At 46.6% G+C, this 22,592-nt stretch overlaps 1 protein-coding gene across 1 annotated transcript in view; it reads left to right on the plus strand.

The window, feature by feature from the left end:
- LOC125986354 (protein disulfide-isomerase TMX3) overlaps positions 1 to 19,306 on the plus strand; it is a 39,646-nt gene extending 20,340 nt beyond the window's left edge. The window contains exon 16 of the mRNA XM_049750040.1: positions 19,288 to 19,306. Coding sequence (XP_049605997.1) covers positions 19,288 to 19,290 — 3 coding nt within the window. The 3' untranslated portion in view covers positions 19,291 to 19,306. The remainder of the gene's footprint in view (positions 1 to 19,287) is intronic.
- The last annotated feature ends 3,286 nt before the right edge of the window (positions 19,307 to 22,592 follow it).

Genomic DNA, 22,592 nt, shown 5'->3' on the forward strand with positions numbered 1-22,592 from the left:
GACTAAATGAATTGAACCCAGTGTGTTAGCTATGTAGCCAGAAAAATTACTATTTTTATACATTCATATTTTTTAATTTATATTAATTGCTTTTTTTTTTTTATGTAGCCAGACAAATGTTAACCAGCTTGACAAGCTAACCACAGTTCCCACGCTTGCCCAACAGCACACACTAGCTCGTAATTCTAGCAGCAGCATGAGGGAGAGCAAATTTTTCCTTTCTCAGCGTGTGCCTTATTAAGTGTCCAGTGATGTTTTATAAATGAAGAAGAGTGCAGCAGCGTGGGGACTCTGAGCGCACCCGTGGATCGGCTGTTTTGAGAGCCATAACAGGTGATTACTGACACATCGACAACCCGCGGCCACCCGGGACACCACTCGGGCCCGGGTTCCGCTCGCTCGTATCGATCGCCGGCACCGGGCTTCCTCGCGCTCATTCACCACGCCGCAAAGGGGCCCCCGGCCTGTGGAGTACATCGGCGGTGTGGGAGCACCCCCGGCAGATTAGTGTGCCCGAAAAGTCTATTTAGCGGTCTTGCGGCCAGTTGGTTAAGTGCAGTGTAAACAAGAGGGTCGACGATAACAATCTCGGCTCGAGGACGTCTTGTGTAGCGGCAATACAAATAACAAGCCGAGTGCTGTTGTGCAGTGTTCACTTTCTGCGTTGAAAAAGTTGCTCCGTCTCATCCCCAGAGATGTGCCGACGCTTCCTCAGAACCGCCACGGATTGTTTCGGCTTTGTTCCCGCTGCGTTTTCACAACAAACGTCTGACATTGCACTTTGTAATTTTGTCAAAACATTACCGTCGACTTTGACAATCACTTGTCTGAGGGCACCTGAAAAGGGGCTGAAAGAAGGATACCACCTCCAAAAATAACCCGTTTATTTTTGTACCTGGCGTTAAGAGCTTCCGACACGGGTCGCCTTCATGTTTCCCTTCGCCGTTGGCGTGTTGCACTTCCCGTTTTTTTCCAAAATGGCAACCAGCGAGTTGAATCTCCACTAACAATCAGATAACTCTCAGTTCCTGAGTGTTGGTTGTAACTTTTAACGAATTCAGCTTGGCTGCTGTGCAATTACAGCTTTCCGCAGTTGTGTCGGTAGCGAAGCAAGCGGTTGAAGGTCAGCCAAAGTTTAGGGTCAAGTCATGCGTAGGTTTGAAAAAAATGAGACTCTTTCTTGGCTTCAGCCTCGAGCTATATTTTTTCTTTGTCGAAACTGGTTGACCTTTTCACATAAGTGAACTTTTCCTCCCCCCCCTGCCAGAAAGCTGATTAAAACGAGGCGGGCCTGTGAACGCAAGCCAATCCGACGCATTCTTAATTTATCGTAACGTCGGGAATGAAATCCGCCTGCAGGGCGCTGACACTAAGAATAGCGCGGAGTCATTCAACTTGTGAAATGTATACTTATGCTCTGGGATTTGTAATGAGGGAAGCAGGAGTACAAGGTGGCGTTTTTAGGATTCCACTCACTAATTTCTTTTTTCCATGTAAAATGCACGTCAAAGAAATTCACGCGTGGGAGGACATCTTCAATTCCAGCCGGCCCGAGTCACTCTTGCAATAATTAGCACGTTGTTAAGGCTAGAGGTGGATCACCAGCACAGCTTCTAAAAATAAAAGCGGCCGCTCTGAAGAACGAGAAGCACATTTAGAGCCGCACCTCCCTTCCCACCAGCTCTCATCCAATTTCCTCTCAATTACGACACACGCCAGCGGGCGTCTTCAACGTAAACACGGCTTGTCATCCAGCGATTCAAATTAATCTCGTTTCTCGGAACGACTCGGGCGTGCTCTCGTGTGATTTAATCTTGAAGAAAACCCGGCTGTTCAAAGTTCACACGGTTTCCCCAACTTGACCTCACAGGCCACCCACAACGCTTTGTGGGATCAGAACGCCTTAAGAAAAGTCTTCAAATTGCTCGGTGGAAATGAAACATCTTTGCTGGTGTCCTCATAGCTTCATTCGGAGCACACAAAGCGAATCTTGTCACACAGAGAAGCGACTTCCTGGCCGCACTGCGCGTGACAGCTCTTCTCTCGTCGCATCTGCCCTTTCTCGCTCCCGAGTGTGGCCGCGACGGTAGTAATTTCCGGGATGTTTGATGTCAGCCGCTAAAGCTACCGCTCACTGCTTTTATCCCCGCCGACAATCATCCGCCCCGTCTCGTCAAACAGGACGTTGGCAGGTAGCGACTTACCGGTTTGATTGCTGTCTGCCGCACATGTCTGACATTTAGCCGCGGCTCAGTTATGCTGATTTCATCTGATAAATAATTTCCTACCTTATGCTGTAAATAAGTATCAAGTAGCGTTTCCCTAAATCATCTGTACGTTTCGATTTGCATCCCGACAAAAAAGGGGAATTCTCCTTTGCGATTACCGACTTTGCATTTTTTAAATTCCAATGAGGCTTCACGAGTGTCTTTATTTTTGAGTGCATCCCAAGAGCAGGATACTTCCTCCCCCTCAACTGCCAGAGAGCACTAATGACAACGTACGGTCTCCGCAGAGTCTTGGCTCGCTTTTGAGCCTTCACGTCTTTATCATGATGACAGGCTAATGGAACAACGTCTCAAAATGGCCGACGTCAGGACTTGAAATTTCTCTTTGATTCAGTTTAGGGGCTTCAAAATGCCCCCACAACGCGATTCCTCAGCCAAAATACCTGACTGTAATATTATCTGTCGCTCTCGATTAAAGTCATCCAGGCAATTTTGGGAAGCGAAGGGTGATTAATGAAGCTCATCATTGGCCAGAAACGCTCGTTGGCTTCGGAGGGAGTGATTTTCGCTCATTGGGCTCACGTCGTCATCATCACGTTCCCTGAATGTAAAACATTTGAACACGGATTGCGTGCAAGCGCGCTGCTTTGTGTTACAAGAACATCGTTCATTCCATTTTTTCTATTTATAAAAATGTAAGCGCTTTGGGGGTTAGCTGGAACATTTGGTATTCATGAGCATTCCTTGTTGCCCCGCTGGGAAGCCTCATGCCAAGGTGCGCCCCGACGCAGTTAAACTCGTGTGGGTGATTGAATACCACGGCGCCGCCCACGCGTCAAGCAGCCGCGGCCTTCGCTCTCGCTGCCAGAATGCCCGATGAGTGAAGTTGATGGTAGGCGCCAGCCGGCTCAGCGTGCGCTCGTAACACCGAGTTGCATTTATTTTCATCAAATGAGGATTTACTGTGTTGTTTTTTTCAAAATAGATGAAATTGCAGTAATTACGGCCTGCATCACGTGTCGCTTTTTTAAAGAGAAGGACTTGAGCAGTTCTAATATGTTCAATTTCACCGACAAATGCTCTCGCCGATGCCGAAGTAAGACACGCTGAGGGGTGTGAGGAGGGGGGGGATAAGGAGACAATAGCTTGTACCATTATCGCCATGGCAACATAAGCCGGTTTATTATTGCACTCAAGAGAGCTTCGGCGTGCTTCTGTTAAGAGGACAGGCGCTCAGACTGATTGCGTAGCCTGCAAAATGGGGAAAATGGCGGGTAGAAAGAGCACGAGTGCCATCAAAGAAGAGATTTGGCCAAATCAACTTGTTGCAGTGCTGAGAAAGCTTTCAGCCTCGCCGTGGGGAAACGTGCTGATTGATGCATCCCATCTCACGAGGAGGGGGCCTCGCGTCGTAAATTAAAATCCAATTACGCCGTAACCAAACAGCGCGTAAACATAAAATTGTTAAGCCACTCTTACATGACTCTCGGCGTGATGAACGACGTCGCAACCTGCCCTCATTTGTCGTTGCTGACAATGCGCAAAAGCACCTAGCGTGGCAAACACCCATCACCATTAAAGATGAATTAGTGATTTTTGCTTTTTATTTTTTTTATGTTTTATTTTTTTACCCGAAATCTTACTGGCACATTTTTTTTGTAGTGGCTCAAAATAACCTCACACTTGAGCTAATGTGACTCCAAAAGCAAATTCCCTTCTCGGCTCTAAAAGTGAAATCTAGATAATAAACCGTCTGCATCTGTGGTCCTGTGTATACCGTGTGTACGCTTTGCTTCAGCAAAGATTCCCGACACTGCAGCCTGCCTACACATGCGTTAATATTCATGAGGACCTCTTGTTTGATGGGCTTTATCGATTCATACCGCATGCATTTATATCTGCCAATGTATGCATAAAATAACAATTGTGATTTGGAATCGTGTTTATTTTAAGGGCCCCAAACATGACAGGTGAAAACTCCCCCAGTATTGCCCTCGGGAAAATTTGATAAAGGGTGGCCATTTTGCGTCGAGGCAGACACTCAAATTCCTACTTGGATGAATCCCCAATTGGGAAAGTTAGCTTGCCAGATGGATGCGTTCACCTTGAAAACTAACTTTAATGCCTCCTGTGTTTTGTTACCTGTTTTGTTAGATTATTCCGTACAACTTTTTCCGCTTGACTTTTATAGCCTCGCCGCAGTTGTTTTAAATAAACAACTTTTTTTTGCCGCCTGTGTGGGCGATTTTGTGACAGTAGCTGCCGGCTGGTCCAACATCAACAATCAACATGTTATCTCGTCCTTCCGTTGCCTGAGTTTTTAATTATTTTTTTTCTCCCAGCTATAGCCATATTAAGTGTTTTTACTCCCCCCCCCGGCCCCCGGGAGACAAGCAAAGCTATCAGGAACAGTGAGTTCCACAAAGGAGAACGCTTTAATTAGCTCGCGCTCAAATGTTTTGCAGCAGATGTTAGCTATTATTGCTGCTGCTTTTTGCTTCCACGGGAGGTTTAAATTGCATGAACACACCACAATTTATGTTTTTCACGCCGTTTGCATGCGATCTCCTTACTCGGTGTTGGGAATTTTCTTTCGATTCGAAATCCACTTGTTTTGTGTTAACATAGTAAATATATTTTCAGGGAAATGCGTAAAAAAAGTACACGCTTGCTGAATTTCTCAAGCTGTTTATTTGCGTTTAACCTTGGACCACTTTCTGTTAAGCGCATGCGGAGATGATACTCGAGTAATTAGGAGCTCGGGCAAAGTTCCGAAAGGGAAACTGTGTCAGGGCGGAACATGCAACCGTTGCTGTCGTCGCGCTGATATCCTTGGCAGCGCAAAAAGCTGCAGGGCAGGCTAACGCTATTAGGAGGTTTGGTCGAGCAGTAAATTGGCCTTGTGATAAATGGCCGCATATATAGTCCCTTAACATTTTTACCACTCTTCTTTTTTACTGTACACAATAAAGCCTGCCCAAGGGTAGGACTGCCTCCCCCCCCATCCCCCCAACACTTTTTAAACGGCTAACACATTCCCAGATCGGCCTCGGGAAAGTTTTGTTGGCCACTGGAGCATTTACGGAGAATTGATCTGGGCCAGAAAAGTGCCACCGGCTGTTGGCTTTAAAATGGAATTTCCTAGAATGCTTTGGGTGAAGCTTCTGTTATATAACAGGACGGGGAGGGGGCGGGGGCAACATGAACAAGTGTGCCATTTTTCTCACTCTCTTTGTGATGCGTGCAATGCTAGCCAACCTCACCTGTAGCTCGCTCACCAGACTGTCAAGTCCATTATTGGCTGCCTTCGGGATCTTTTCTGCACTCGTTTCTTAGTTGGGAACGTTTGATGACGTCAAATTGGTGCCTTGGCGGAATAGATTCGAGATCAATGGCAGAACAGAGTCATCTGTGTTGAGAATATTTTGTCTTTAGTGTGAAGTCTATAACAGTTAAATCATTTCTCAAGATTTCAAAATCTTGGTGTGTACCAGTCCCGGACTCAGTGATCACTTGGTGTCTTTTAGACAACTGCACACTCCAAGCAGAAAGAATCCAATGTTTGCTATTTTTGTAATATCTGAACATTGCAAAAAAAGTGTGCCTGTCATCTGTCACACAAACCAAAATTGTGACTTTGGGGGCGACCATTGTGGCGTGTGTTTGTCAATCAACATTGGAGAAGAATTATTGATCGGGAGGTCCATCTCATCTCAGGCCTCAAAGTGTTTTCTCCCGGCGGAGTCGTGGCTTAGAAGGTGCCATGAATCCCTTCAAATTGTTTTTCTCCGCTCCATCAGATAGAGCGAAAGAAGACAGGGCGAGGGCCTTCTTTGCCGCCACCTTTTAATAAGACGGATGAGATTGAAAGAGATGTGCGGGGGTGGGATTTGAGGGCCAGACAAATAATGAGAGCGCAGGCGGGCTCCCCACCCGGCTGACTGCGAGCCATATCGCAAATGAATCAATCGGCTATTAGCGTCGGGAGACGGCCGGGAGAGGTATCCGTCTGCAGCTGAGCGTCGCGCGGGTCCGAGAGGCCGCCATCTTCCGTCTCCTCGAGCGGCGTGAAGCTTTTGTTGTTAATGGCGCAATACGTCAAAGGCGGACATTAAATGTCAGCCGCCCGCCCTCCACTCGTGCCTATGTTTCATAGCTATTGCATCACTTGGGGACAAAATGCAATCACAAGTGATCTGTTTGTGTGTCAAAATGGGACACTAACTCAAATGACTTTGCAGACACAGCACTGCGCCATATTTATATCATACCCGTCCATCAATGTAGCTGGCTATGTTACTCCGACCTCACAGTCGCTAGCCACATTCTCCTTTTTCTTTCCGGGGGAAACAACTTAAAGGTGCGAGCCCACCTGAGCTTTTCCCGTTGAGCCCATTTCCTTTATCTGCAAGGAGCCGAAGCATTTGTCAACAGACACAGCCCGTCGCCCCGGCCGGCCAGCTCGGTGGGAAGATAAAGCGTGCGCGCTCGACAGCCTCCGAAGCTTCTGCCCCGCCGACATGAAAATGGAGGCATGGAAGCATTCCCGTATGGATCTCGCACTCGCGCGCATACTAAGCGCGATAAGAGGAATGGTGTTTGTGTGGGGACGCAGATTAATTCAAAAGTTAGGCCTTGGCAAAAGTTTATACTTGTCTGGAGGTCCACTCAGGCAGAAAAACAATTCTGTTATCTATAAAGCGCTCTTGAACGCAATGTTTGCCTTGACCACATACTTATTAAGCCACCCTCCCCCATTCTGCACGTTGCTGGAACAGACTCAAATGTCCCATTTAGTTTTTGTTTTTTCACACCCAAAAAAATTGCCCTTGAAAGTCCAAATTTGGCAGCCAAGGCCGACGACGCCACCAGACAACTTGCTCATAATTTGACGGAGGGAGCCGCGCCAAGAAGCCGACACATTTTTGGCTGTCATTGAAGAGAGCCAGTCATTTATTTATTACGACGGCAGCGGCTCCTTTTCAGGCCACAGCGCGTCAACAAAACACTTGACACATAAACGAGCTTCTCATTAGAAGCAGACGGCAGGCTTTTAACTAAAAAGCCCCCCCCTCCAATGGACTGTTTGTGAGCGTAATTCTTTTGAGTGGTTTCAACACCAGCTGATGGCTTGGAAAACACACACTTGACATCAATAACATGAGCCTTTGTTAGCTTTCTACTTTTTAAACGCCATAAGTTTGAAATCTTACTAGCAAACTTCCCAGTCTCACAGTCCCACTCTCATTTGGGTAGCCATCAAAAAGGAAAAAAAGTAACAAATATTTCTTTTCATCATGGTAATGCTCAGCGGGCTCGATTAAAGAAGAAAGCGGGTGTATGTTTCCCACCCCCGGTCATTAGAAATCGCTTGCCAGGGCACTTTTGAACGAGGTTGTTTTCGCGACATTAACGCCGGCGTCCTCCTGCTCCTCGGCCACGTAAACACAATCGAATTCTCTATCATGTCCAAAAGGTCTCCCGCTGCAAATACAATTTCAAGCTCTGTTTGACACATAGCGAAGCAATGACACGTTGTAATTTAAAAGATAACACTGATGTTTCTTTAGTATCGATAAAAGGACCGTTTTCTTATCTTAGCCCATGCTCGGAATAATTCACCACCAAGCACTGTGGGACAATTAGCTTTAGCTCCCTAGCTACTTAGCTTTAAATACAACACAATATCAAGTCATTCACATGTTGATTTGGGACATTGTATTGTTACTAAAAGTAACAAGTTAGCGTCATGGAAGTGTTATTAGATAATAAAGGTTTGATTGGAACACAAATGGTGGAGCAACACATGTAGACAGTCTACAACAATAGTAAGACACATTCTTTATCCTTTAGGAAAATAAGGCTAATATTACTGAAGCAAAAAAAAATAATTCTTGGCAGGGTAAGTAATTATTACGACGTGTTTTTATAAAGTACAATACTGCTGAGTACTATTTTATTTTTACACGTCACCCTCTGCAATAGGTAGGTCTGTGTTTCTCCCTGTGCTAGTGATATATTTTTAAGATAGAAGGCTGACAAATTGCCAAGTGTCAAAGGAGGGTCGATCTCAGGCGGGCAGATGACGTGTTTGCGTCGAGGTGCAGTCAGTAGCGGTGAACCGGCGAGAAGCACCTTTGGCCATGTCGCGTTTTCTCATTTCAGCAAAAACCTGTGTTGCGTTCGTTTTTGTCAGATTGGCAGGAAGGCCGCCATTTGTCACACCGAATAGAAGGCGGGCGGGCCTGATTGAGTGGCCCGTGCCGCCAGGGGTGGCCACTGGCGGGATTACGGTAGATGAAATAGTGCGAACAAATTCATGTGAGGACGGAATTAGAAGGTACGCAAACCTCTTTTGTGCCGCAGGGAGGCCAGAATAACAATCAAGTTTTCATAGACCACAACAAACGTGAACTGAATTCCATCGATGATAACAAAAGGTCTGACACGATTTGAGCTATCGGGAAAGTCCAAAGAAGTCATTTGGATTTAGTAGAATTTCAAATTGTATTAGATGAAGGGGCTTTCAACTTGATGTCCCGCCGGATTCAGTTTGAATCTGTTTTTAGTCATTTTATGGCCTATGAATTACTTCCAGCACCACAAAATAACTTGTTCTTGACTTTCCCAAATTGTCGCCGTGCCACTCACAACGTTGATTAAAACGCTGTGATCTCTCAAGAGCCAAATTTGATTTATCTCCTTCTGACAAGTCTTTGATGCATTTCGTCACCAAGTAAATACTCTTAATAATTCAAAAGGCTTGCTGTGCACAGGAGACCCGATAGAGTCATCTCAAGAATGACAAATTCCCTCGGTGATTTCAAAACACGCGGTGGGGGGCGTCTTCTCTCTCTCCGCTAAGTAGGTCTGATGTGGTGAAAAATGCATGCTCGTGTTATTATGAAGTGCTCCGCCACTCGCATCTGAGGAGCAATATTGCATGATTAAGTCCTCTAATGGCAGCCTTTAAAGAGCAAAGCCATTATTTCGTATACACTCTCCTCTTTTCAAACCAGTCCCGGTACGCTCGCTTCATTTCACCGGCGGGCCAATCACATTCTAAGCGGCAGCCGGTCTGCATCCGCCGTTCCTCCTTTGGCCAGCGGCGATCTGATTGCGCCGCCAGCCCCGATAAGAGACTCGTGAGCCGAGAGCTCCGATTGCACCGCCGTGATGCTCGCTACGGGTCAGGATGAATAACCGCAATTGTTATGGCCAGGCCGTCTGCCCGTGAGACACAATGATAAGCTCCGCCGCCTTTTTGTCTGGCTCGTCTCAATCTGAAAGAACGCAATTAAAAACTGAAGGCAGAACTGAACACAGGAATTTGGCGGTGCCAAAGATTTGGGACTCACCGGGCAAATCTGCAAATTTGATTCAAATTTGGTGTGATGCAAATCTAACATGTTTTTGAGACAGATAGGCTTCGGGGGTGGAATTTTCAAAATGTTGGATCGCATGCATTCGCCTGGAAATGTCTAAAATGGCCACTTGAGACCAACACGGCAGGCACCCTGTATCTTTCCTGTAATGGCTTCTTGAAACATTTTTTGCGGGGCTTCTTTTGATGGAAAATACTTTTTTTCACGTCGCCAAGGGCAACTGTCTTAGGGGTCTACATTTTCTTTAAATAGCCTCTGCAAGAGCTCAAATTGACTGAACAAATAGCAGACTACCCGTGTCTTCTCACACAGGCCTTCTTGAGATATTTTCAGTGCATCTACTCATGATAGATAAGTTTGACTCCATTTCATGTTCCCAAGTCAAACAGACTTCGGGAGCTAAATTGTCCTCCAAAATTTGAACCACCTGAAATTCGTCAAATTGACCGTGAAATGGCCACTTTCCAAGAAGACCAAATTGGCAGACTTTTTGGATCTTCTCAGGCATGGCTCCCTGGGAATGTTTTTGTCTACTTATAATTTACACACCTACCAAATTTCAGGTTGCAGAGTGAAACTGGACTGAAGGGCTAATTAATTATTCTTTAAATTCCATTTTTTTTTAAAAGCCCTCAAACTGTTGATTTTGGTTTGGTCAAAGAACTTTAAAAACAAAGTATTTTCCAGAAAATGAAAGGCACCATCGGACACTAGAATAATGAAGTTCAGCTTTTGTTAGTTTGTTGACTCCAGACGCGATGACGATGTCTGATCCCAGCACGACCGAAGCCTCCCCCGGGCTTGCGATCGAACTAATTGGCAGAGCTCCCGCTTGCACAGCTATCATTTAGAGGCTTTGTATTCGCCTCAGGCCAAAGCTTTTAATGGCATGTGGAGAATTTGCAAACACATCAGGCTCAAATGCTAAACGTACATAATCCGGTCCAATCAAGGTTCAAACCGTAACATTTTGGAACAAATTCTGCGTTGGCTCAGTCGTCAGCATTCAAAACCGGCCATGTTTCGCTCTTATCTTTGGCACTGAATCCCGAGACGCCAAAGAGAAATGTGCTGTCGCGGGACATGGGAAAGGTTATGAATATGATTACGCTCCTCCGCAGACCTACAAAGAAGTTGCTACCGTCACGCTGGTGAATAAGTCCGATCCGCTCCCCGCGCACTTTGTACTCACCACAACGAGGCCATGCAGCTCTGGCCACTTGCAACACTGCAGATGATCAGATAGGCGAAAGCTTCACAATGGGAGGCGGCGCAGGGATTAGGCCGCTCGCCGCCGAAAACAGAAGAAACTCTCGTGGCCTTTCATAACCGTGACAGGGGAAGAAATCATACAGGGTCATTTCGCTTATCAACACTTCCCCTTTTCATTTCCTGACCTCTTTGTTCTTGCCGGTACAAAACGTGGCTCAATAGGCTTCGTGTCATTCATAATTTTAGCACGCACAACATGCTAATAATACTGAGAGGAGTTCTGTTTCCATTATTGTTATTGGGAAGGATTTGTTTTGTAAAGTTTGCTAGTGTTGTTGTCAACAGCAAAGGCGTCATCTTCCTCAAGCCGCGTTGCAGTCAATCAAGTTTGAAAACAGCAGGAGGAGCACAGAGGCGGCGATTCTCAAAGACGTCCTGCCGACGTGTTGGCTGAGAATGTCATTTTGTTCATGGTGGGCGTCCTATTAATATGCATCACACCGAAGTAATATGCCGGTGAGCTCTCTGCCGACTTGTAATGAGGAAAGCACACAAAAGCGGCCAGACGACGTATTTGCTGGGGAAGATAATTCTCGTCCGGTTACAAAGTCACGACCGTGACACCCCTTTCTTTCATTTTTTTTGCTTTTCCAAATCGCTTCATCCTCCTCAAGCACGCCTTTTGTCCTTCAAAGGCATTCTGTCACAGTGCCGTAATTGCACCGTGACGCCACTCATTCCTATTCCCCGTCAATCACCCCCACGGAGGTGGCGACTAATGTGCCTCAAAGCAATTCAACATAATGTAGGTCGACGTATGCTAAGCAGTTTAATGTCATTGAATAAATTAAAAAAGACATTATCAGCGACAAAGCAAAACGCTTCGGTATCAGTAGTACAAGCGTTCATCAAAAATTTCTCCGAAATATGCATATTGATCACGGGTGCTAGCCTTGTTAGCTTAGCTGGCACTTAACCTGAGCTTTTTTTTTTAGCTAACTAGCTAAAAACTTGATTTTACTGACGATTAGTTGGATGTTCTTTTAGTAGAACAGTGTCGATGTCCATGTTATCTGGAACATAGCGGTGAAGCTCTCGCTTTCATGCAGCGCTGCTTAAATCAAGCAGCTCCTTCACAGCCTTGAAGGAGGTCACCCCTCACAAGTGCGGGCGAAAGATAACAGCGTCAGTGATGAAGAGTACGCACAATAGTCGTGACCAAGACATAGTGGCTATTAGGTCTCGCGGGTTCACACACGAGCTCCTCTGTTGAATCTATTCACGCCGCTGATGCGTACGATCGACTCGTCGGCTTCGTCCGCGCCAGCATCTTTCAGGCTGGGAGAGCCTTTTTGTTCTTATCAAAAGCCAACAGAGAGAGGGAGGGAAAAACTGGCCGCGATAAAATCTCGCTCCGGCACAATGCGGTGAAAAAATAAATTCACCAAAGAAGGGGGAAAAAAAAATACAATAAATCAGGGGACTCAATTAGATTTATCTGCAGCAGCGTTGACAATCAAAATCTTAAAATGGTCACAAATCAAATAATCCTTTAGAAGTTGGAAACTAGAACACCTGCTCACCCGCACAACTCTGATAATCTAATCTAATTAATTAGACTAATCATGTGTGTTGCAGCCTATCATATAGCATCGATAGCGCTAGCACAAGTGCGGGTTAGCTAGCTAACAACAGTGTGGCGGACGTAACCGGCGAATTACATCCACACGCCAAGCCAAAGTAAAAAAGAAAGAAGGTGTTTGTAAATTGCCGACTACCTGCATCCTTGCGGCAAACGCAATCAAATGATTATAAACGACTCCGCCGTTGGACGTCAAGCGGGTAAGCGCTATCTTGACAAGATGAGTAAAAGCGCCACCACCTGCCCCATTAATCTCAATCAACTCCCACGTGTTGTTGTCAAAACGCGTCTTCCCTCTGAATATTTGTATTATTACTGTTGAAGCGACTGCGGTGTGGAATTTTGGAATACAAACTTGGCAGTTCCAAAAATATTAGACACAAAGGAGCAGCAAAGTTCTCAGAGGCATATTTAGTTCGAGGCCCTCTGACAATCAAATGTTGCTTGAGTCACCTTCTTCTTCCTCGTGAATTTCCAAGGATTTTCTTTCAACTTGTATAACAAAATACGTCAATGCTATGAAGGTAAAATTCCCAGAACGCTCGGCTTGTTGAAAAGAACCCAATTTAAACAAGAGCGTAAGCCTGGCAAGCTTCGCCCGTCTTTCAACTCCTTCGCCGTCCTCTGCCTTGACCTTCACTACCGCTACAATCTGAGTGCTTGCTATAAATCAGAGTTGCGTCGCTTTTCCAAAATAAACCAATAAATGACAAAGGAAATCGGCAATAAAAAAAATAAATGAGCGGGGCTATAGAACCAATCGAATTTGTGCCTTGAGGCTCGTCATCGTGGAAGTCAATATGATGCACTTACGTTGCTGGAGGCCTGACATTGCTACAATCTACTGGTAAGTGCAAACTGTAAGGAAGCTGCCAATCACAGCCTAAAAAAAAAATGTTTGCTTTCACGCCATCCTTTTTTTAATCTTGCTTTTGTAAACGTAGCCCACCCTCCATGTCCGCATTTTTTTTCCCCATCGTTGACATGCCGCAATCTTTTTGCACAGGTGTTAGTTTCTTCCCTTTCCAACTCTCCTTCCGTGGCTGGTTGGCACGGCGCCGTTGCTCAGGCCCCGCCCCCGGCGTCGCGCCCACCATTCGCAATGTTTGGGGCAAATGGGTTAATGGACCCGTCACCCCTCTACGCACAGCTCCGTGATTAATCAGACGGTGGGAGTGCTCTCGAACCGTTTAGTGGGCTGATGTCTCCTGCCAGATGGCGTCGACAGAATGTGGCGAGCGCATCCAAATTAAAGGTAGTCTTAAGAGGAAGCCGGATGACGATGGAGGAATAAACTCGCCGTGATGAGAAACGCTGGTTTTGTTGTCACGCTGTTTTTTGTGGCAAGCGTGATGTTCAATTCACAATGTGCCAAATTTCTTGACAATGGAAAAGCATGTCCTTGGCGGATGTCATCATCTGCTTGACAAGCAGCAGTCAGCCAGGGTTCGCTTCACCACCATTATGCATCTTAATAGCGTAAGATTTTTCCCCAACCTAATAATTTCTTGGAGGCTGTGCCCGAATCAAACAGCAACAAGTGCGACTTTGGGGAAAAGCAAGTCCAGTGGCCGTGCAGAACTTTGTCCCTTCATGTAGGTGCCATTTTGTTTTGACTGCGCAATCAGTCACCAAGCAGTTCAAAGTCAAGCGGCTTGTCCTGCTTGTCGTGTTTTTTCCGGCGTTGGGAACGCGCCTCCGCTCGGATCGTCTTTGTTCTGACAGTCGCAGATGATGCAAGCGGCGCCGAATCTCCAGGATGAAAGCTCGGCGGCGGATGCTCGAGTCGCCTCGTTTGGAGTGGGAAGCTCAAAGTCGACGCCAGTGAAGGGGGCGCTAATGAGCTCGCCGAGTGGTCCTCCAGAGGCGAGCGCCGAGGACAATTAGCGAAGCGCCCACTCGCCACTTCCTCAAGAGGACCCGCCCGCCGCGGTTGCCGTTCTTCTCATTTTGTTTGCGGTCAGATGACGTGATGACCAGAATCGAATGAAGACGTTCATCTGTTGATGCCTCATTTCTGGCTTTAACCTCCAGTCAACTAAGTGAGCTTTTTTCCCTTCGTGAAGCGCGGTTTTAAGCTACCGACTAAATTAGCCGCAAAGAAAAAAGAAGAACCGTCCCATTGCGTCCCTGAACGGACATGAAAAATAAAAGAGGTACAACACCCCCGCGTAGAGGAAGGCTTTCAACCCTTCGCTCTGCCTGCCACTTGAATATTTCATGGCCGCTTCGACTTATTTGAGTGGGAATAATTGATCTGGAAGGAGACTTGCCACGCACAAAAGCAATCTCCATAGACCCGACCTGTCGTCGTCGTTTGCTTCATAACGTGTTCTGCCAAAAAGGCTCGTTCAAGGTGTGCAAATCCTGTCGTCAGGGGCAACAATCGAAACGCAGTTTATTTTGGGGCCCTCATCTACCGTATTGCAACATAGCGTGAAAATAAACGGCTGCAATTGGGCTTGTGTTTCCAGCCGGGTGTAAAAATTGATTCTTTCTCCGGCGGTTGAAAGAATTCAAAGAAAGGCCTCCTCGGTCAGGCTTAACGATTAGTGGCGTAACGAGAACCTCTATAAAGCTTTTACGGCCAAATCCAATGACCCCGTAAAGTGGGGCAGAAATGGCTACAATGAGCACCAAAGCCAAACATTTGTACTCGGGCTCAAGAGCAATCAAACACTTGAGCTCCCTGGAAAGTTCCAAAGCCCCATCAACGCCATCCGCGGTATCTACTCGAGCAGAATGCATGAACAAGTCACAAACGTCGTTTCCAGAGCTTGGACCAGGAAAAAAAAAAATAGAATGTGTCCTTTTATCCACTTGTTGACACTTTGGTGCAGGTTTTGGCATGACAGACAAGCCTACCAAAATTGAAGCTGTCAAAGTGACTCAAGATGGCCGCTGAAAAATGGCAGACTTCATCTGTCTTTTTAGACATGTGGATTCTTCAGACTTGTAGCTCATAGCTCTTTTTTTTTTAAAAACATTCTTGCAAACTGTGGGAGGTTTTGAGGATGTAAAAGCCCCCCAGATGTCCCCTTATCTGCTCTTGTGTGTGCCTGATAGCAGGCAGCACCTCCAGCCAATAGCGGGCCATGGGTGAGAAAGTCAAAAGGCCATTTTGTTTTCCCCCCCCCCACAGCGACATTTGAAATCCCATCTTGCCGATTAGAGCCGATGGATTAAGCCAATCATTTTGCCTCGGGAGGGGCGGTGTCGAGCCCCAGAGGATCAATGAACTTCATCAGGAAGCCAGTTAAGCCGAGAAACAATTGTTGGATGCGCGCGATGGATGGGCCGCGCTGGTCGGCCACCAATCTGGGTGATATTCGAGACAGGGGATGGAATTAGAGCGCCGGTCGTGGATCGATACCGCCGCCTTGCTCACCGCGCCCGACTTGTTGAAATGAATAGTCGGAGAAGGCGCCCGAACGCCATCTCGGACATTACGGCTGCATAGTTTTACACCTCCCCTCGTGGCCCGCCGCCATCAAAGTGAACGATTGTAACCCGATCAAGTGGATCTCGCTTCAATGGAGGCTCGCGAAGGTGCCATCAAGCCACACCGGCGATTGTGTTCTCTGTGTCTAACAGCGCGTCCGTGGAAAGCAATAAAAATAGACGTCCGCAACGTGTCACCTTACATCGGGCCGCAGCCGGGCCGATCTATCGGCTTGCCTTGGACGTAGAAAATGCTGACTTGTGCGTTCCCCCCACCACCCCACCCCCACGCCCCGGCATCTATTCATGCTTGCGTTCCGTTCCACCTCTCTTGTCCCCCGCATGGAATCGAATCCGGCCTGAGTGGATCCCCGCGTCTTCTCTCAGCATGTGCTGCTCATCCAACGGGAAAAAAATCCATCCGCTTTGAAGGTCACCAGCTCCAGAACGGAGGCCGCGTGAGCAAATGGACACGGGGCCGGCGCGCTGACCCGCAAACGCGACGGATCTGTGCATTCGGCCTTTCTCGCAGCGCTAAGAAAAAAGACAATATTGGATTCATATTGGAGCGATGCACTCAGGACGAAAAGCTGGATGGTTCCGGAAGAAGGCAACAGATTGCAACCTCGCCAGTGAGCCGTGCACGGACGCATGTCGACTGCAGCTGAGCCTTCAGGGCCCATCGGCCGATCTCCGGCTTGGATGCGAACGTGTGTGTGTGTTTGTGTGTGCGGTTGCTTCAGTGGTGCGCAGCCTGGCAGGGATGCACGGCTCAACAACTGGCAGCGTGTGGAGCCAACTGTGAGCGTGCACTCGCTGATAAGCATCCACAGGAAACGCTGGCGACCGAGCGGCATTTTGGCTGAAGGTCCGGCGTCTCCATCGCAGCCATTCGAGCTCCATTTTTATTGCTTACATTGCACACAAATGTGAGGCTGTGCAAATGGGCTGTCTTGAAGCCTCCTGTCACTGTTCTATTTTTGTTTCACCTTGCTAGCATCGGCGTTTCAGGCGAGTTCAGCTGAGCTAGCCTGTGATATTATTTTCGTATTTTCTAAGAGATACTAACTGCACAAGCCCTCAAAGTACACGAAGGAACCAGCGGTAGGACAAGCAAGGCTAGCATGTCAACTTAATTTCTTCCCTGTTCAATTATTCCACATGGAGCTTGACATTTTGACCGCGAGGCGAGCGCCGGTCCGGCGAGTACCCCGAGGGGGGCCAGAGTGATGAATGATGGATGGCGGCAAAAAGCCGAGCTAGAGGTAAAAGGTGGAGATGAATCAAAGACTTCAGCCCGGCCGAAGCGGCTAACGCCAGGCGGGCTCTGATCTCGGATTGTTCAAGAACTTTTCCTCCCAAATTAACGTTTATTATTCATGGCCCTGACTCAGATATAAAATTTGGATAAAAGTATGAACAGGTGCGGCTAAAAGAGCGTCCCCCCCTTCTCGGAAAGATTCTGGCCTCTTCATCGAGAGAAAATCAGCATTGTTAGCTTAGCGTTTAAAAAATCAATGACAACGGGGGAACTCAGCTGGCAATGATCACGTTAACAGCCCGAACAGCATGAAAGACACGCGGTGAATAAAAGAACGACGACCGCAATCTGGAAAACACAACAATTCCCATCGCGGTCTTTTGAAGAAGAGTCGCCGTGTCGTTGAACGTTAGGCATCGCATCAGCGCACAACAATCTTTTTAAGTGTCGCCCAAAGGCTTGGCGCTCTAGGAGGTTTGTCGAACTCGACGGGGATTCCCGGTGGCGCTAAAAAGCACGCCGAAAAGTGTCACACACACACGTGCATAGAAACACGAGCGCAAAATGGAGGTGGAGCCGAGCCAAGCTCCCACCGAGCCCATCTGATCCGTGAGCCTTTAAACACGGCAATTACCGCTGCCCTCGCCACCCGTCGTCTGGGCCTGACAGCAATTTCGTTTTTATTTTTTAGCAAATCAGCAGCAGGGACCGCGCCGCCCCGGCTCTGAGAGCTTTCCGGGGATGGCTTGGAGTGTCGATCTCCCGCAGCGTTGAGGAAAATGAGAGCGGAAGGCGCGCCGGGCTTATGGCAACATCTCATCAGCTTTGCACAAAGTTGCGTTCAAACGCTTTTGTCAGCCTTAATGACAGACTCGGTGGTTGTGTTGCATTCAATCGTTTGTTCGGAGAGAAAAAAAAAAAAAGCGTGGAGGACAACATGGCAGAAGTGACCTCCGATCAATCATTGTGACATTGACAAAAGTGTGTTTGGGGGGCGATCAGGGACAGTCCAGGCCAGGGGTCGGGAACCTTCTTGGCAGACAGAGCCATAAATGCCCATTTTTTAAAAATAATTTTCCGTGAGAGCCATACCATTTAAAAAAACGATGGGCTAAATACAATTAAATGCATGTCTTTTAATTAAAGTGTACTAATGTATTCTTTTTAATAAAGTTTTTATATTGAAGCCTAGAAAAAAAAACCTCACCATTAACTAAAAACTATTAAACGGTTAAAACAGACTTCTGGGGCTGCATCGTTTTGCTGATGGCTTTGTAGTCCGGTTGATATGCGGTGAGGTTGAGCTTCGTGCAGGCGTTGAGGTTCTCATCAGTCATAATGGCCTGATCGTGAACGGTTCTTGCTGACAGAGGCATGTCTTTTATCCGTTTGAGTATCTTTTCTTTATCCATGACGTCGTCAAAAAGTTTATTAGCCACATCGAGCATAAATGTTGAAATACTCGCCATCAGTGAATGGCTTTCCGTTCCTCACAATCCCTAATGTGCCAGCAAAACTAGCTGAATTAAAGTCACCTTGTCTGGTCCATACACGGACACTCACTCTGAAATCTTCGGTAATCGTCATCTTTTTTTCTCTTCGCCATCTTTCTTGCGTGCCTGGCACACACCAGCTAGCTTGCTGAAATTTTAAATAAAGCGGATGGAATTTTACCTCTCATGACCCCGTAGGCACCGTATTGTCCAATAGAAATCGTTTTTTTTTTTTTTTTTGTCCTACGTGACACATCCGTGGATTTCAGCGGTAGAAAACGTGATGGATTGAAAACGTGATCATATTTTATATTTTAAAGCTAATTTAACATTTTGATTTCAGTAGGTCTATTTTTTACTTTGATAATATAACAAAATTATTTATGACTTCAATTGTGTAAACAACTGTCAGATTTGCCCGCGAGCCAGACGCAGTCACCAATCTGGCTCGCGAGCCATAGGTTTCCAACCCCTGGTCCAGGCTAAAAAAATGTCTGCTGTATCTTGGCATTTAAAATGGATTCTTATTTTAGACATTTTCATTATAGTTGAAATATTTTCTGAGTCTACTTTATTGCATTCATCTTTTCCTTTTTTTTCCATTGTAAAAATGAAAATCCTTCAGTAAAGGTCAATGTTTGAGCGTCAACGCCAACAACTCGACGCTGCTTCTCACCGATGGCGACGATCAGGACTCGAGGTAAGCAGACCTTAGCGTTGATGAAGACGGATGTGCTTTTGAATCGTTAATTTTCCCCCATGAGTGGGAATTCGGTTCTTCCCATCCGGTCGACCGACGATTTGTTTGTACGCTCGAAAGGGCGTTGCGGCCGCCCCTAAGCTGCCCCTAATTGATGTCCATGAATCAAATCCGCGGCGAAGGATGAGCTTATCAGTCAGGAGGCGCGACCTCCACACCGCCTCACGCCGAAGGAATAAGAAACGAGCGGCGGCATGCTGGTTTAGCTCGATGTGCGATATGCTAATGGTGCCCGCCCACGTGCGCAAAACACAACAATGGCGGCTAATGGATGACGGGCGCGATCGATGCGAGTGACCCTCACTCCCTTTTGGGACGGATATTTGATGCCGGCCATTAAAAGACGATCTTGTCGTCAAGGCTCATTCATCCAAGAGAACAATAACTCATGCGCAAAAGGAAATGTCCCAAATGGACTTAGCTGATTTTTTTATTCTTTCATGAGAAAGACAAGACCGGTTCCTATTTCTGATGTTGAAGACATCTACGCGCGGTGCGGTTAGCGGTCGGGACAATGTTGTGTACTTTATCTATCATAAAAAAAAAAAAAGACATCTCTATCATAGCAAGGACACTTCCTTGTGAACCAACTGGGTCGTCACTGGTACAAAAAGAACAGAATGTCCTAGGAGAATAACGACGCGGTCTTAGAACAAAACAACTCCAGACAAAAGTCATACTGTTTCAATCATTTATTACAGAATTGAAATTATTACTTTCATTTCTTCTACGTTCTTTTCTATAATGCTGCCCCAAACGAATGAGTCAGAATAATTACCGTTAATAATATTTTCAGATGTCACCATAAGGATTTTTCCCGTGCGGCTATAGTTAGCCCGAAACTTCGGAATGAATTAAAAATTAGGGGGGGAGGGGGCGTCAGGGAATTGATTTGAAGTCCCGGAAAGGCAATTGCACTTTCTGCCGAGGACAATCTGGCCCGCTCATAATTCCATTTTTTCCATCAAAGTGCATTTTAATCTTGCCTGGGAATCCACTCAGTCGTCCTTATCGTTTATTGGATTCTCGCCCGAGCAAGTTGAAAACTCCAACACTGATGGATTCCCGTGAAAAGCAGAGCGCTTACTCTGCATAATGATTTGCTAATATTGCTAATCTTATTACGCGCCTCTTAAGCAACTCGCCGCTTTTAGACTTTGGGAATAATTCTGTCTTTTGGCCGGTGGAGGTGAAAGACAATCCGATCGTTAGCTTAATAGCGTCACCTTTAAATTTTGAACGCGACCGCATTGCTATTCTACTCATAGCAAAGAATCGAGATGTACCGAGTCGCCCTCTGATAGCTTTTCTCGCCGTTGTTGTGCTGTGAACTGCAGGTGAACTTGTGCGCTTGTTTACGGCTTTTCAGGAAGCCCAAATAATCTCATGAATTTATGCAACGTGGCGTTCATTGAAGGAATAAGACAGACTGCCAAATGTCTGTGCTGATTGCTTCCTTTAGTTAATTTTATTTGTACTTGGTAAAGAGTTTTGTTAGTCGTAAGTTGATTTGGACCGAATACTGTAAATGCGCCTAACTTTTTTTCCCAGCTGTTTTTTTTGCTGTTTTCTAGCCATGGCAGTTGGGCAATTTTTTTTCCCTCGTGAACCTGCATCTCTCTTCAAAATTCAAATGATCCTCCGGGATGCCAAATTTAGCTCTTTGAAATATTCATGTCGTGTTTCCCAGCTTGTCGGGTTTACCTCAGAGAGAGGGTAGAGGAGTGCATGGAGGAGGGGGGGGGGGGGGGGGGTTACAGGTTAGTGTTTCCAACAGACCCTTGCTGGTTAATTTTTCATGTGCTGAGCTGAAGGCAGTCGATCTTCCCACGGAGCCAAAACTTGCCCATTACCTTCATTAGCGATGCTAAATGTGGACCGGGGCGTAATTGCATCCTGCCCATCGATTAATTGACGGATTGACTGACAGGTGCCACTGGGCAGGACATAAGCAGGTTATTTTGGTTTGCTACGTACCACAACAGGCTTTATACATATGACCAGATGATTTTTTTCCCCCATGTACTCTGATTACAAACTAGTTTTGCAATATAAAGATTCATGCTAAGGTGGAATTCAGTGCAAAATGTTTTGTGCCCTGAATTCCCATTTGTGCATTTCAGGGTGTGTTGAATCGAGGATCTCCTCAAGCAGGCTTTGTTTGCTAATCTCAAACTGACAAGACTTTGACGAGTGACAGGCAGGGTGTAGCCGTGAGCCTCAAAGCCGTCGCGATGCTTTACCTGCAACGTTGGCCGCAGGGCGAGATTGGAGACTCTTCTAGAGGGGGGGGGTCTGTGAGGCGCGTGAAGAGTTGGCGGTGGTCTTTCATGTCTCGCCCCCTTTGCACCCAGCGTGTCGTATTTTTAATAAGGGCAGCCGCTGTCCGCGCACGCTTCGAGCAGCACCCGCCAATCGTGTCCCCGGAGTCCACCAGCCTCTCTTCTCTCGTTAGCGCCGTCGGTCGCCAGGCAACCGTCACCCGCCGCAAGTAAAGTATGCGAGTCGAGCGACTGCGGCGGACGTCTGTCTGAGGGCTGAGGCTAATCGAGGCGTACCGGTCGAACTCCGGCTCGCGAACCGTGACTGCCCAGCACCAACTTTAACTGGATTTGGTGCGCTGTCGACAACCAGTTGAAAAGTCCACCTCCAAAAATTGCTTCCGGAACAGGATGCAGTGAATAATCGATCGTATTCGTCATAGTGAAGCAGCATGTGGCTCATTACCCAAGGTCATTTACCGATGCTCTGTTCCAAGTCACTGTACACGCATTTGTCCTCACAAAAGTGGGACAGCAGTCATCGGCTTCCCTCGTATCGCCGTTCACGCTTGGTGCCATTGCAGCATTGCAGAATGTTTTTCTTTTGATGGTAAACCTTCAGTAGCTTACAGATGAGAAAACCTTTGGAATCTTTTATTTGTTCAAAATAATTACCAGTGACAAACTTAAATAGAATTGAACTGTTTTTGTCACATTGCACCACTTGAATGCTGTTTTCTGTATTTCAAAAATGTGATGTGATTTTTGCTAAAGTCAAACTTTTTTTTTTTAATCATATTCACAAGTTTCAATTGAGAAACGCCCCTTAAGCCTGTGTTCTTCGACTTAGATTGAAAGGCTTTGGTTCAAAATGTTATGGCCCAAAAAAAAAAAAATATATATATATAT

This window comes from Syngnathus scovelli, chromosome 18, assembly GCF_024217435.2.
Source record: "Syngnathus scovelli strain Florida chromosome 18, RoL_Ssco_1.2, whole genome shotgun sequence".
Lineage (NCBI taxonomy): Eukaryota > Metazoa > Chordata > Actinopteri > Syngnathiformes > Syngnathidae > Syngnathus > Syngnathus scovelli.